This window comes from Stegastes partitus, unplaced genomic scaffold, assembly GCF_000690725.1.
Source record: "Stegastes partitus isolate 25-593 unplaced genomic scaffold, Stegastes_partitus-1.0.2 Scaffold1527, whole genome shotgun sequence".
In the NCBI taxonomy this organism is placed as follows: Eukaryota; Metazoa; Chordata; class Actinopteri; family Pomacentridae; genus Stegastes; species Stegastes partitus.
The window spans coordinates 64963-77507 of record NW_007579258.1 but is presented as its reverse complement, the minus strand read 5'-3'; the positions used below and the strand labels follow the sequence as shown (position 1 = coordinate 77507).

Here is a 12545-nt window from a genome sequence, read left to right as displayed (position 1 = left end):
CCTTCTTAGTTGTGCTGAGAAACACATCATTGTTTGCTGTGATGGAGCCTCCGTGGATCGGTGTTTTGCATCAGTGCATCCCGTAAATGTTTAATTGAATGTTGCTGTGGGGAGTTCAGAGTGTTTTCTGTGTTATTTGAGTCATTTTCGAGCCGTCTGTCGAGGTGCGCTGGTCCTGATGAAAGAGGCTGTTGTCATGCGAGAGTGTGCTTGGTCTGGAAAAGTGTTTAGGTGGGTGGTATTTGTTGAAATAACATCCATATATATATCAAATCCAAGGGTTTCCCAGCAAAACATCGCATAGTAACGACACAGTCGATGAAATTTTCTTCACCTGTCAGTGGTTTTAATGTTCTGGCTCGTCGTGTATGTCAGTGCTGAGTTTACAGCCTGAAGAATTCTACATTTCACGTCTTCTAGTTACTTCCCCATCTGAAAAAAAAAAGCCCCAAAACACCACCGGGCACATTCTTCACAGCTAACCTTCGCTTTTGAACCGAACCTTTTAGGGGAAACACTCATTACTGTACATACATGGTGGAGGTATGCAGGAGTAGTTTTTGAAATTCTTGGACCTGTAGAGAGGAATCCAAGAAAAACTCCTGCAGAGCAGCAGATAAATTATCTGAAAGGAGTCAGGAAAGGGCACTAAAACACACACACACACACTCACACACACACACAGAGTTGTAAACGGAGAATGCAGTCAGTCTATTCTGAGTAGCGGCTACTTCTGTCTCTGTCATTACTTGTGTTGTTCTTGCGCTGGGCTGCCGCAGTTCATTTTCATACTTATGACCAATACAGTGGAAAGAATGTAAATGAAGGAATGGTGTTCGGTGTCCTTGCCTCTCTCACACACACACACACATTCACACACTGGTAGCTGACTTGTGTTGCGCACTGAACCGCCTTTCCCCTTCAAACAGCCTGTAAAGCCGACAGGGTTGTGACCGCGTCTCATCCCTCAGACGTGGGATGTTGGATTTAGCCTAATTGGGCTGTGTTTGGGTATGAAGATATACCTCAAGGTCAGGACACACACACACACCTATAACACGTCGCACAGCTTTGTCGGTGACACATCAGACTCTTCGACAAGAGGCAGCAACAAACCAGCAATCAAAATGAAACTAAAAAGCAAAAAACAAGTCGAGTAAATGCAGCCGCATTCTGAACATGCAGCTCCACGCGTTGCCGGCTGAAGGCTTTTTTTTTTTTTTTTTTGCAACGCTGCAGCAGGCGTTATGTCACGGCTCAAAGCAAAGAATTAATTTGGCTCTTCGGAGGCCTCTCTCCGCTTCCCTCGATAGCTCCTCAAAACGAGGACAGCTGGTGAAGAAGGTCACTGAGTGCTGTATTTTAAGAAAGGCAGAAATGTGTGCATGTGGTTTGTTGACAGATGACGGGTCTTCAGAGATGAGATAGCGACGGAAAAGCTGCTGCTGGTTCGGGTCCAAACAGAAACTGGACCACACAAATTTATATTTGTACACTTTGTACTTGCGACACACGTTCTACAGCAAAAGCACAAAGAGGCAACGAGTTAATCTGCACTTAACCAGCATTGGATTCATTAGGGGTTTCTCTCTATCTTTCAACCATTCCTGGAACTTTTCTTTTCACAGTTCAAAGTTTTGATGCTTTTAACCTTAGAAGCGTTTTTTGCTCCTGTCACATTTTTCTGTGGGCTCTTTTTTTTAATGTAAATGAAGTCGGAAAAAGCACCATGACTGGAAGGAGAGAGAACTCTGAAATGTTTCCCGTGCAGCGTTGTACTGCCATAAATCCTGAAAGAAAAGTTTTGATTACACAAATTGAAAAAAAGCTTGAATCAACATGTATCAAAGGTGACGCGACACATACTATAGATCTTCTACGAGATAGTTTCCTACCTGGTCCATGTAAAACACAGCCTGCAGTTCAGTCCATTACAGCCTAAAAGCTCCTGATTTTTGTCACATGACTGTTGCTCAATGCTGAGGCTCAACCGGCTTCTTGGTTGTGCAGAATTATTTTTTTTTCCAGAATTTATTTTTGGCAAATTTATAATAAGACATGTAGAATGAATTGGTTTTGATGAAACATGACTTTAAGCTTTCATTTGGTGAAGTTTCGCAACCGAACATCATCTGTAACTGCCCAAAAATGTAAATACGATAAAACAATAGCGGTCATGGTTAAGACTGTTGGGCAGTTACGTCATCTATCGGATGAGTAGTTCAAGGACCATAGGGAAGTCCCAAAACTGTAGATTCTCTCTGGTACTAAATGGTGTAATCTTGGCGATTGTGTAAAGACGACGGGATTTTGCAGTTTGCAGGCTGGTGCACATGTAAACAAATGTAAACAAGCTTTTTATGACTACTCCTTTAGCGTAACATGGTCAAAGCTATGACGGCTGAGTAGTATTTCCTCGTTGCACAAATACTGCATGAAACAGTAGGTAGTTTGTGAGGGCAGCTGCAGTGTGTACTTCAAGAAAAAAAGGAAAACGTAGAGGATTTGGAAAGTGTTGTTTCCAACTTCTTCTACTATGTTTATTGCAGCCGCGTAGCCGATAGCGCCGCCTTCTGACGATACTACAGACTCCAAAGGAAACACATTTTTTGCAGCATTTACATTAAAATTCGCTTCACGCTTCTATAGAAACACGACTTCCTTTCGCTCCCCTGATTTCCTCACTGCTGCACTGATAAGACGTCAGATGGGAGCCACAGATCGGGGGGAAACTCTCAAAATATCGCAGCCTGCTCCCCGATCCGTCCGTCTCGCTGTCGAGATTGTTCGTAGCTGGAGCTGAATGCAAAGTCTTCCTCGGCGCCCCCGACTCCAAGCAGACGCCTGTTTCCCTTCTGAGCTGCTGATTGCACGTGTTTCAGAGAAGCGCCCGGCGCCCCTCAGACTTCTGGCCTCGGCTCCCGCCTCCTCCTCGTGAGGCAGGGTGTCATCAGATGGGAGGAAGACGACAGCTTTAATCAGAGGGCCTCAGCAGGCGGAGTGAAGGCAGCCTGCACACACACACACACACACACACACTCACTCACATGCAGGCCATGCAGACTGTCCCACCCCTAAGTAGGTCATGCGCAGTGCAGATCAGGGAGAGTCGAGCCGCGGTGCGTCTTCAGCCATCTGGTTTTGACGTGCTGGATGTCCGCTCTGTGAGACCCACCGAGAGAGTGAGGAAGAAGGAAAGAAAAAGGAAGAAATGTCAGAAAGAAGGGAGGAAAGAAAGAGAGAGGGAGAGATGGAGGGAGGAGGGCATGTTTCAGAGAAGGTGACCTTGAAATGCTGAGCTCGGTGGGGGTTTGAGCCGGCGCTGCTGCTCCGGCTCGAAAACATCACAAAGACACAAGTCAAGAGCTCCTTCATTTTCCAAACAGCGTCGGTAGCTGTTCCAGTCTGCACTAATCAGCAGACACACTCAGATGTGCTGCGGTGAACACATGCCAACAAGTAACAGTGCTCTGCAGAAAAATGTTGTTTCCTCAATTTGTAGCAGTCGTTTCTTACAGTTATAATCATAATATCGTGCAAATATTGTACAGATTTTCTTTTAAATGTTAAATTACAGATGACGTCCAGTAAAATTACAGGAGAAATGGGTTTTATTTACTAGTTAACTGTGGAAAAACAGGTCAAAGCTGTCAGTAGTGTCCACCACAAATCTGTATTTTTAATAATTACTATATTTACATCAGCAAAAAAAAACATTTTACAGAAATTTGCCGTTAATTGAAAGGAAAGCTATGAGTATTAATGATGGTAAAATGGTAAAAAGAAATTCGTTAACTGTCATTTTACAGATTTCCAGAAAAGTAAATATTGTGTAAAATCACTGCATTTAAAAAAAAATAAATAAAAATTTAAAATAATGAACTAGTTAACTGGGAATAAATAGACCAAAACTATACTATAATGTCAACATCAAACAATCTGTATTTTCACAAATTTTAATTCCTTCTCTACAACATTTGGCCATAAAACTGTTACTATGTTTAAATCATGGTGTAAAAAATCATTATTTACTAATATTTGTGATTCTTCGGAAACAAAATGATGAATGTTAAGGCTTTGAATAAATCTTTGAGTGTTATTTTTCAGATTTTCCCTTTTTTGTTAAAGTACAGGTAGTTTTAACCTGAGAAACGGGCCAATAATGTCAATAATATCAAAAATCTGTATTTTTACAAACAGTAATTTGTACTTTTACATTGTGTGACTATAAAATGACACTGTATTACTCAATTTAAATGAGGAAAAAAAATCTTTACTTGATATATATTTGCTGCTGTTTGAAAGAAAACTGGGGTATATTGAAATAAAAATGGTAATTAGTGTTTGAACTTTTTTTTTATAGATTTTTACAATTTTGTTAATTTGCAAATGATGTTTTGTAAAATCACTGAAAAAAGCAGTGATTTGGGGCCGCTGCTGTAGCTCACCTGGTTGGGCTGGCGTCCCATGTATAGGGGCTATGATCCCTGATGCAGCGGTCATGGGTTTGATTCCTGCTCATGGCCTTTTGCTACAACTCCCCCATTCTTCTTCCACTTTCCTGTCTCTCTCTCAACTATCCTGTCCAATAAAAGGCAAAAAGGCCAAAAAAATAACTTGAAAAAAAAGTAGTAATTTACAGTTTGACTGATAAAAGTCGGGCCTCGACCTTGAACCATGCATAACTTTAAGCCTTAATACAATTTAAATGGGAGAGTTATTAAAAGTTGTCACAAATGGGGTGTCGAGACCGAAACCGAATTTCGTACCAGTTTGTAAACATGTTTATTTCTGCTGTAAAGCTGGACATTTTAACACAGCAGTCTGTGGGGGCTGACTTGCTTATGGTAGCAGCCTCAAGTGGACGTTCGTGGAACTGCAGTTTTTAGTAACTCTACGCTATTCAGTGGTATTTTTAAATATTTAAGATTTTCAGTGTCTAATTCGATGGACGCTGCCAGAAACAGTAATGACTCATGAATACGTTTGATAATTAGACCTAGCCTGAACCTAATTTAATTTCCGTGTGATTACCATGATAACAATACATCGGTGCAGCAATCAGGTTTCTCATCTAGTTATCCACTAATCTCAGATCAAATGGAGTTGCCGTGTTATGAAGTGAAGTGGAAGATTGCAAAGTCAAGAGCAAAATGGAAGTCCTTGACCTTCAGTCTCTCACCTCTTCCCTCGTCTCGTGAATATTCAGAGCTTCTCTTTGCCAGCTGTGAACATCCTGGGCGCCATATTGACGGGAGGCGATGTGAATTCATGTTTAGGAAGTTGTTGTTTTTTTTTTTTCCTGGAGGTGTTTGTAGGTCTCTAAGTTTGTGCAGATTTACGGCGTCAATATTTCTTCAGAGCGCGTCCACGGTGCAGCAAAGACTGTTTGTGTGTTCGTCCTGAGCGGGCTTTCATTCCATTAACAGAGGCCTCTCAGACAAAATATGGATCCTTTAGAAATCCTCTCCTAACCTCACAGGTATTTTCGATCCCTCGCAATGCTGACGTGACTGATATCGAGCTGCAAGACTCTGACACCATTCGTCTTAGCGGCTTTTCTTTTAATTACCGCTTTTCCCGTGGGAGCCAGCCGGGTAGTTAAGCAGAAATCAGCATTACAGCAATTATTGGCTCGCAATGAAATGAATACAATCTTGTCATCTGTAATCATTGGGGGCGTCTATGCCTCGGAGAAAACAGCTTCTCCTTTCTGTTTCTCGGTGAGGGGAGGGGGTGTAGTACGTGGAAACAGAGAGAATCCTGGTCGGCCTCGGCGGACCGACGTGGCTATTCAGCAAAGTAAGCCGCGGTTGAAGGCTGTTTCCTATCAAATGTTCTGTTTGCAATCTGTCTCTCCGGGTCACCATGTGTCATGGAAACAAGTAGAATTCGTAAAAATATCATCTTCAGACAGCAGACGTGATAAAAAGAAAAAAAAAGGAAACTGCAGCAGTGTTTGATAGCGTTGCTGTGAAGGGTGAAATCTTTAAAGCTGCTCTAATGGGGTCGCTCGTTCTGACAAACCCACAGAGAATTATTACACAACCGTGCAGTTCCCCCCTCGGCTCTTTCAGCTCATTGTTTTGGTTGTAAGTCGGCTCACCCTCAACGCCGTCATCGGCGTCGTCTCCAGACAAGTAGGCTGCTGTCTTTGACTCAAAACCCCCCACTGTGCCCGGCCCGAACCGCAGATGCACAAAGTTAAAGCAACATTCAAGTGTTATGAAACCTGGACCTTGTTTTGTATCTTTCTGAATTATGAGGAGGAGCAAAAATGTTTGGAAGTGCTCCGATATTGAACGCTCTAACCAGCCGTTGCAAAGGGCTGCAATGTAATCCTGCAGGGCAATTAAACGGGCTTGTTTTTGCCACTAACACACTCAGATTATTATGTGAGTGAAGGTAAACACAGAAGTGAATCAGCAACGTGTTCGTCCATGCGTACACATTAGAGTGGCCTCTAACAGTTATGTAGTCAAGGAACACAAACGGAAAACTTTTTCTACATTAAAAGAATAATTGCTGTAAGGGAGCGTGGTTTTTATTTTTATTTTTTCAGGGCTGATGCTGATTATTAGTCATCCAGTGTGAGTACGGAGCTAAAAAAAAATACTTGTGTCTTGACAATCACTGCAAGACTCCTACTACACTCTATGAGGCATTCTTAATTACAGATTAATGGTGGACTACTGTATGCACTGTAAAAATGTGTTTAAAGACATTTACCTTTAAAAAAAAGAGAGAGAGAGAATTTCTGTGTTACAACCCAGCTCCCAACAAAAACCAAAGTAAAACCAAAGTTCAACAGAATAACAAAAAGTGTTCAAATCAAGGCACACCAAACAGCACCTTCCTAAATGGGAATAAAAAAAAACAATCCTCTTACTGAGCCCTGTCCCACAACAGCTTTTGAACAAGTGCCTTTACACAAAACAAAAATCCTCCTGTGAGAATCAGGCTCTGGAGCACTGCTTACAGCCACTCTGTCAACTGGGCTGCTCCAAACTTAAATAGGCCGCTGTCATCAGCTGGAAGGTCTCATTGGGTCCTGAGTGATTGGGTTGGCTCCGCCCATCTACCATGGGCCAATCGGCGACCGGCAACAGCACACTACAATTTGCATAGGGAAGAAACAAAGAAACACAACAAAGAAGGAAGGGCTGGCAGCCGTAGCAGTCTGTCAAATACCAAATATCAAACTTACAAGAATCCATCATTTTATAAAACAAATTTTAAACAGTTAAGAATGTTAAATTAATTAACACAAAACTCATAAAGTTGTTTCGTGTTTGTAAAAACAAGAAAATCTCGTAGCAAGGATGTCAGAAAAAACCTCAGTACAGTAGACTCTACAGGAGTTATTTGAGCAACATGTTAAAACAAAAATATACAAAAAACAACAATATCATATAATGAAGATTTTTAAAAGCAGTTAAGTAAATGTTAATTAACATTCTCTTCATTTTTCCTGATTGAAATCTGTACCTTGACAGACATGATAAAAAAAACAATAAATAATCCTATGAAATAACATAATTATGCTGTTTTATTCTGCTGCAAATTGTGCACTTTCAGTGTATTTATGTTGAATTTTGTTGATCTTATTATATTTATTCTCTTACAGGAAAAATGTAATTTTACTCCTATTTGGTCATGAAATTACAAAGAAACTATACAAGTTATTTATTGTTGAATTGTGTTTGGAAGTTTGTTCTTTTGTAGGACATTTTACCATTTTTTAAAAAACTTCTTCTATGTGAAGTTACTAGAAATAGATTTAGTACATAACAAGTCAAATGCAGTGAGCCACAAATACCAGGATGGTCTCCAACATCCAGCTCGTTTGCAGTTTTTAAACCAGCTGCTTTTCTGATACGTCACAGTTTCTAGCACGAGTACGACCAGCGGTATACACTATAAGGACAGCAGCGCATGAGTGGAACATGAAGGAACAGAGTCCTCAAAACAGACTCAAGGATGGCTAACCAGTAGGCATCTGTGTTGGCCACAACTGTCCACGTCTGCAAAGGAGTATAATCAAGGCTTAACCAGCTTGAGCTGCAGAGAACACACACAGATGACGTTTGGTTTCACCCTTCAGACTGTGACGTATACATGGAAGATGGTCGAAGCTTAAGGCGCCAAAATATGATGAAGCAGAATGTCCCAGTCGGGTGCAACAGTTTGTTCTTTGTAAGCTGAAAGTAAGCAGTAAGGAGCGCAAGATGCATCTTCTAGTCGTATTATTTGTTCTTTGTCTCGTCCTGCAGCTGCAGAGCGACCTGGACCAGGAGTACCAGGACAAGTTTCGCCGGCTACCCGTGGAGATCCAAGAGTTTGTTCAGGACAGCAGCAAGGCCAAGCTTAGCGACGACAGCAGCGGCAACCTGGTTTCCTCCTCGACGACGGAGAAGCTGAACCACAAGGCGTCGCAGTCGGAGGACGACACGGAGGAGGGCTCGTCTGAACGCGTCTACGACACGCCCCTCTAGAGGTCTAACCGGCACTTTGCTTCACACTGGGACTCTGATTGGTGGACGTGGTTGCGACCACAGATAAAGGATGAGACTGCCCCACCTTTGGTCCTCAATGTAACCAATGGGAGGATTAGATCAAATCTGAGCCTGACCTGGTGAGTAAGAGGTCCCCTCTGCGTAGAGTGCAGTCCTGTCCAGACAAGCGTTTCATGTAAATAGTACTTTTTGTGTATTTGTATGTTCCCTGTATGTTGTCGTCTCTTTCGGTACGGCCACAGGATGTGTTATGAAACACTAACTATTTGCAGGAATTAACTTACTTGAACTATTGCACAGAGAGAGTAGTTTGTTTTTGTTGTTTTTTTATTAACATGACCGTCGTGGTGGTGGTGGTGGTGGTCGCAGAGCTGCGTGGTGCCAAGTTCTGAGTCCGCTCACGGTGGATTTTTGTCATTTAAGTGGCGTCAACTCGTACTGTAAAGAAACCACTGCTTATTCAGCCTTTGAAGCTTCCATCTTTATAAGATTTAAACCCACCTTTACGTATTTGCACTGAAGGCTCACTAAATGTGTAACTCTTTTACTTTAACCCAGAGGCACTGGTGGCTTCTCGATTTTTGTTCTCACAGAACTAAGCCTATGTGTTGCTGCTATTTTGTTTTAAAACCCATCTTTTTTTTTTTTTAAACCGTTTTTTTGGTTCGTATGATACGTGGCATGATAATATTGTGTCATCTTTCTTAGCTCTGGCTAGTTTTTAACAGTAGTTTGTGGGCACTTCTGTCCGGCGAGGAAGAGAAGGGAAGGTTTGTTGTACAGTGTCTGCATGTATTTGAACAACTGTAAATGTTACAGTAGCTCTGTAGCAGAGACGTTTATTAATGTAAATCTATTTTCTCTGAAACATTTCAACTAAACCTGCAAAACGGTCGACCCGGCGTGGCTTTGATACGCTGCTGTGGGATAAGCTGAAAGAAGTCACGACACACCCTGTTTTTAGGTTCTGTTTTTAGATGCGACAGTAGGTGGCTCGCGTTAACAGGCTGCTCATTGTTTTCTTCACTCTTTGGCCTGCTGAACTAAAACTGTCAAACCAGAAGCAGAAGAGGATCCTGTTGTAGTTTATAGAAGTGGCCTTCGTCCTAACTGGTTCATTGTGTACCTACAGTTCCCCTGCACACACACACACCGCAGACAACACAGTCGGTTCTGTTTGGACAGTGACACCGTTTGCATGAATAAGCCTCTGCACACCAGCACAGTGGGTCTGAGATGAAGCAATCCAGATGTGCAGACTCTCAACTTTGATTCAGGGGCTTTAACAAGACTATTTGTTTAACTGTTAAGAAATTACAGCCATTTTTTTTACAGCTTCAAAAGTCACCGTTTTTTATATAAAGCATGTATAAAACAAAAGCTGTTGCATTAAAGTAAAAATATGTTCCCTAAAAAGTTTAAAAAATAGGATTAAGACCCTCAAATGTTATTTATGGTGTGTTTTTTAACTGAGTAACTTACACTAAAGGGATTCAAACCCTACAAAAAAGATCTAAAACACTACTTTACCTGACTGCAGTATATATTAGGGTTAAGACCTTAAATTATTATTAATTATGGAGAGTAACCCAACTAAGAACGCAATGCTAATGAGCACACGTAATACCTGGAATCAACTTTCTTTCTTTCTTTTATTTGTCATGAAATAAGAAAAAAGTCCCACATCTGGCTGTTACCTGCTTACAGTCAACTGTCCGATTACTTTTGAGCCTTTAAATTTGATGGACGGTGTTAAAAAATGGTTAATATAACATTTTTGTCAGAGCCTGTGAATTAAAGCTGAAGATCTGCACTTTGATCGCACCTCAATAGCGTCGTTGAAATCCATTACGGTGGTGAAAAGAGGCAAAGAAACGTCCAAATGGAGCCGATTTCGTCCGCTGGCTTTATTCTTATCATTCGCCCACAGATCGGACGCTTTCAAGCGGGTAAATAGTTCAGTTAAACGCTCAGTTTAAATCCACCAGCGTTCACATGAGCTCATTCATAACTGGACGTTTTACCTCTTTAAACGTTCTTTTTTAATTTTTTTTTTACATTTTTGACTTCCGGTGCCATTTAACTCACGGGTGTGATATCAAATCACACTTTGGCTGATTTTCCCTTTTTTTAAAGAAAAAAAAAAAAGAACAGAAAGTGAAGGATTACCTGACATGTAAGTACAAACTACACTTTAAAAAGATATAGATGTGAGAGTCCTGTGCCTTTTGAATGGGTTTGATGTTGAATGTGTGAAATGCATCATTGTTTAAAATTGCCATTATATGATATTATACGAAGCTGTCTGGTATTGAATAGACCGTGTGCACTTTTTTTTTTTTTTTTTTTTTTNTTTTTTTTTTTTTTTTTTTTAGTACAGTACCACTACTGAGTAATGCTTGTGACGAGCAGTATTTGACATGTGTCTCGCGAGAAAAGAGAGACTTTTTTATTATTATTATTATTTCTTTTGTGTCTTATTTAACAGCCTCCCTCCCCTCCTTCTTCTCATCAACTTAAGTGTATGCACTCTGGAAATGTAAATGTATGTATGACATAAAGGATAAAACATGACAATGAGAAAAAAATATAGTGTAAAGGGAACTTGCTTGTAATTAATAATAAATGTGGCTATTATTGTACTTTGCCAGAGTGGAGTTGTGTGTCTTTTAATTTGTCATTGGTCAACCTGAAAGTGTGTTTTCATTTTTTTTATTTTTTCCATTTAAAAAAAATTCCATGTCTGTCTTTGTGATGTTGTGTTATAAATACATTCATAATTTGATTGTTTATTGATCCCTCTTGAGTTCAGTTGTGTCCCTGAATCAGTCTGTTGTCCTTTTATTTTTGAATACAGTCCTTAATTGTTGGTTTTCATTGTGTTCACCTTGTAATTTGTTGGTTGTCACATAGATTTCACTGTTATCCTATTAACACAAAGATGCAAACGGTTGAGAAAAATGTGCTGCAAATGATAAAATAGTGTAACTGCCAGGGCTGGTGCTAAAAATTTGTAAAGTACGACAAAACATTTTATCAGCTTCACAGGTGCGTAGGTCTTGTTTTTCTGTGCTGCTCGACCATATAGACACATTAAGTCGATTTTAACAGATGTTAATCGACATTAAAACGCCTTAATTCACTGTTTTCAAACTCGATTTTGTTCGCGTAACCATCTGAGGTGCTACAAGCGGAGCTGAGCGGAGACTAGAGGCTTCTAGTGGCGCGAGGCGTTCAGGGAACATCAGTAAAATGTAGTGTCTACCAGTCGTCTGCATGTGAGACGTTTAGGAAATAAAAATATAACCTCTAAACTGCAAGAATCTCTGCATGTACACCAGCTACCCAACTCCACAAGTATGATTAAACACTATACAATTCATTTATTGCAAGTAGAGTTTTTGCTCCAAATTATAAAATGTTAAAATGTCTCCAGGCAGCAGCAAACCGAAGCTATGAGGAAATTACAATATAATTTAACACTGATGATAATATTTCTAAAGCCTTTCACTAACTTTAAATCCAAGGTCGTCCATGTGAGAGAGAGAGCAAAACGTTCATCTGCACCTTTATTCCTGTTCACAATGCTTGACATAGTGTGTGAAGAAATTACCAATATGTATGTGAACGCACAAAAAAACTGTAATTTTTTGGTTTAAAATTGTGGGTGTAAGTTAATGCATAAAGTTAGTCTGCAGCCCTGACTGCATGTTAAGAAAAGAGAGCACACATGAAGCCCTGTTACTGTGTGCATTTGTGTCCTGCATGTACAATATGCAGGTTATGTGTGATATATGTGTCACAGTGAAGGGCAGGGGGAAGCCTTGATGACCTACTTCCTGTTATCTCCCTGGTAACAATATCTCTGAAATAACCCAAAGAGGAACACCTCTGTGACGGAGTAGCCGGCCACCGCTCCCAGATTCAGCAGCACTGACATCACACCGATTGTTTCTGAGGACTTCAGCGTGATGCAGATTTGCTCTTATACTTGCCACGATGCAGCAACGCACAGTGAACTTTAGTCTG

General features: G+C 40.7%; 1 protein-coding gene across 1 annotated transcript in view; it reads left to right on the top strand.

Moving 5' to 3' along the window:
* The window catches only part of LOC103371111 (1-phosphatidylinositol 4,5-bisphosphate phosphodiesterase beta-1-like), a 24520-nt gene extending 13352 nt beyond the window's left edge, over nt 1–11168 (top strand). Inside the window, exon 4 of the mRNA XM_008300337.1 lies at nt 8274–11168. Coding sequence (XP_008298559.1) covers nt 8274–8495 — 222 coding nt within the window. The 3' untranslated portion in view covers nt 8496–11168. The remainder of the gene's footprint in view (nt 1–8273) is intronic.
* Nucleotides 11169–12545: the final 1377 nt, after the last annotated feature.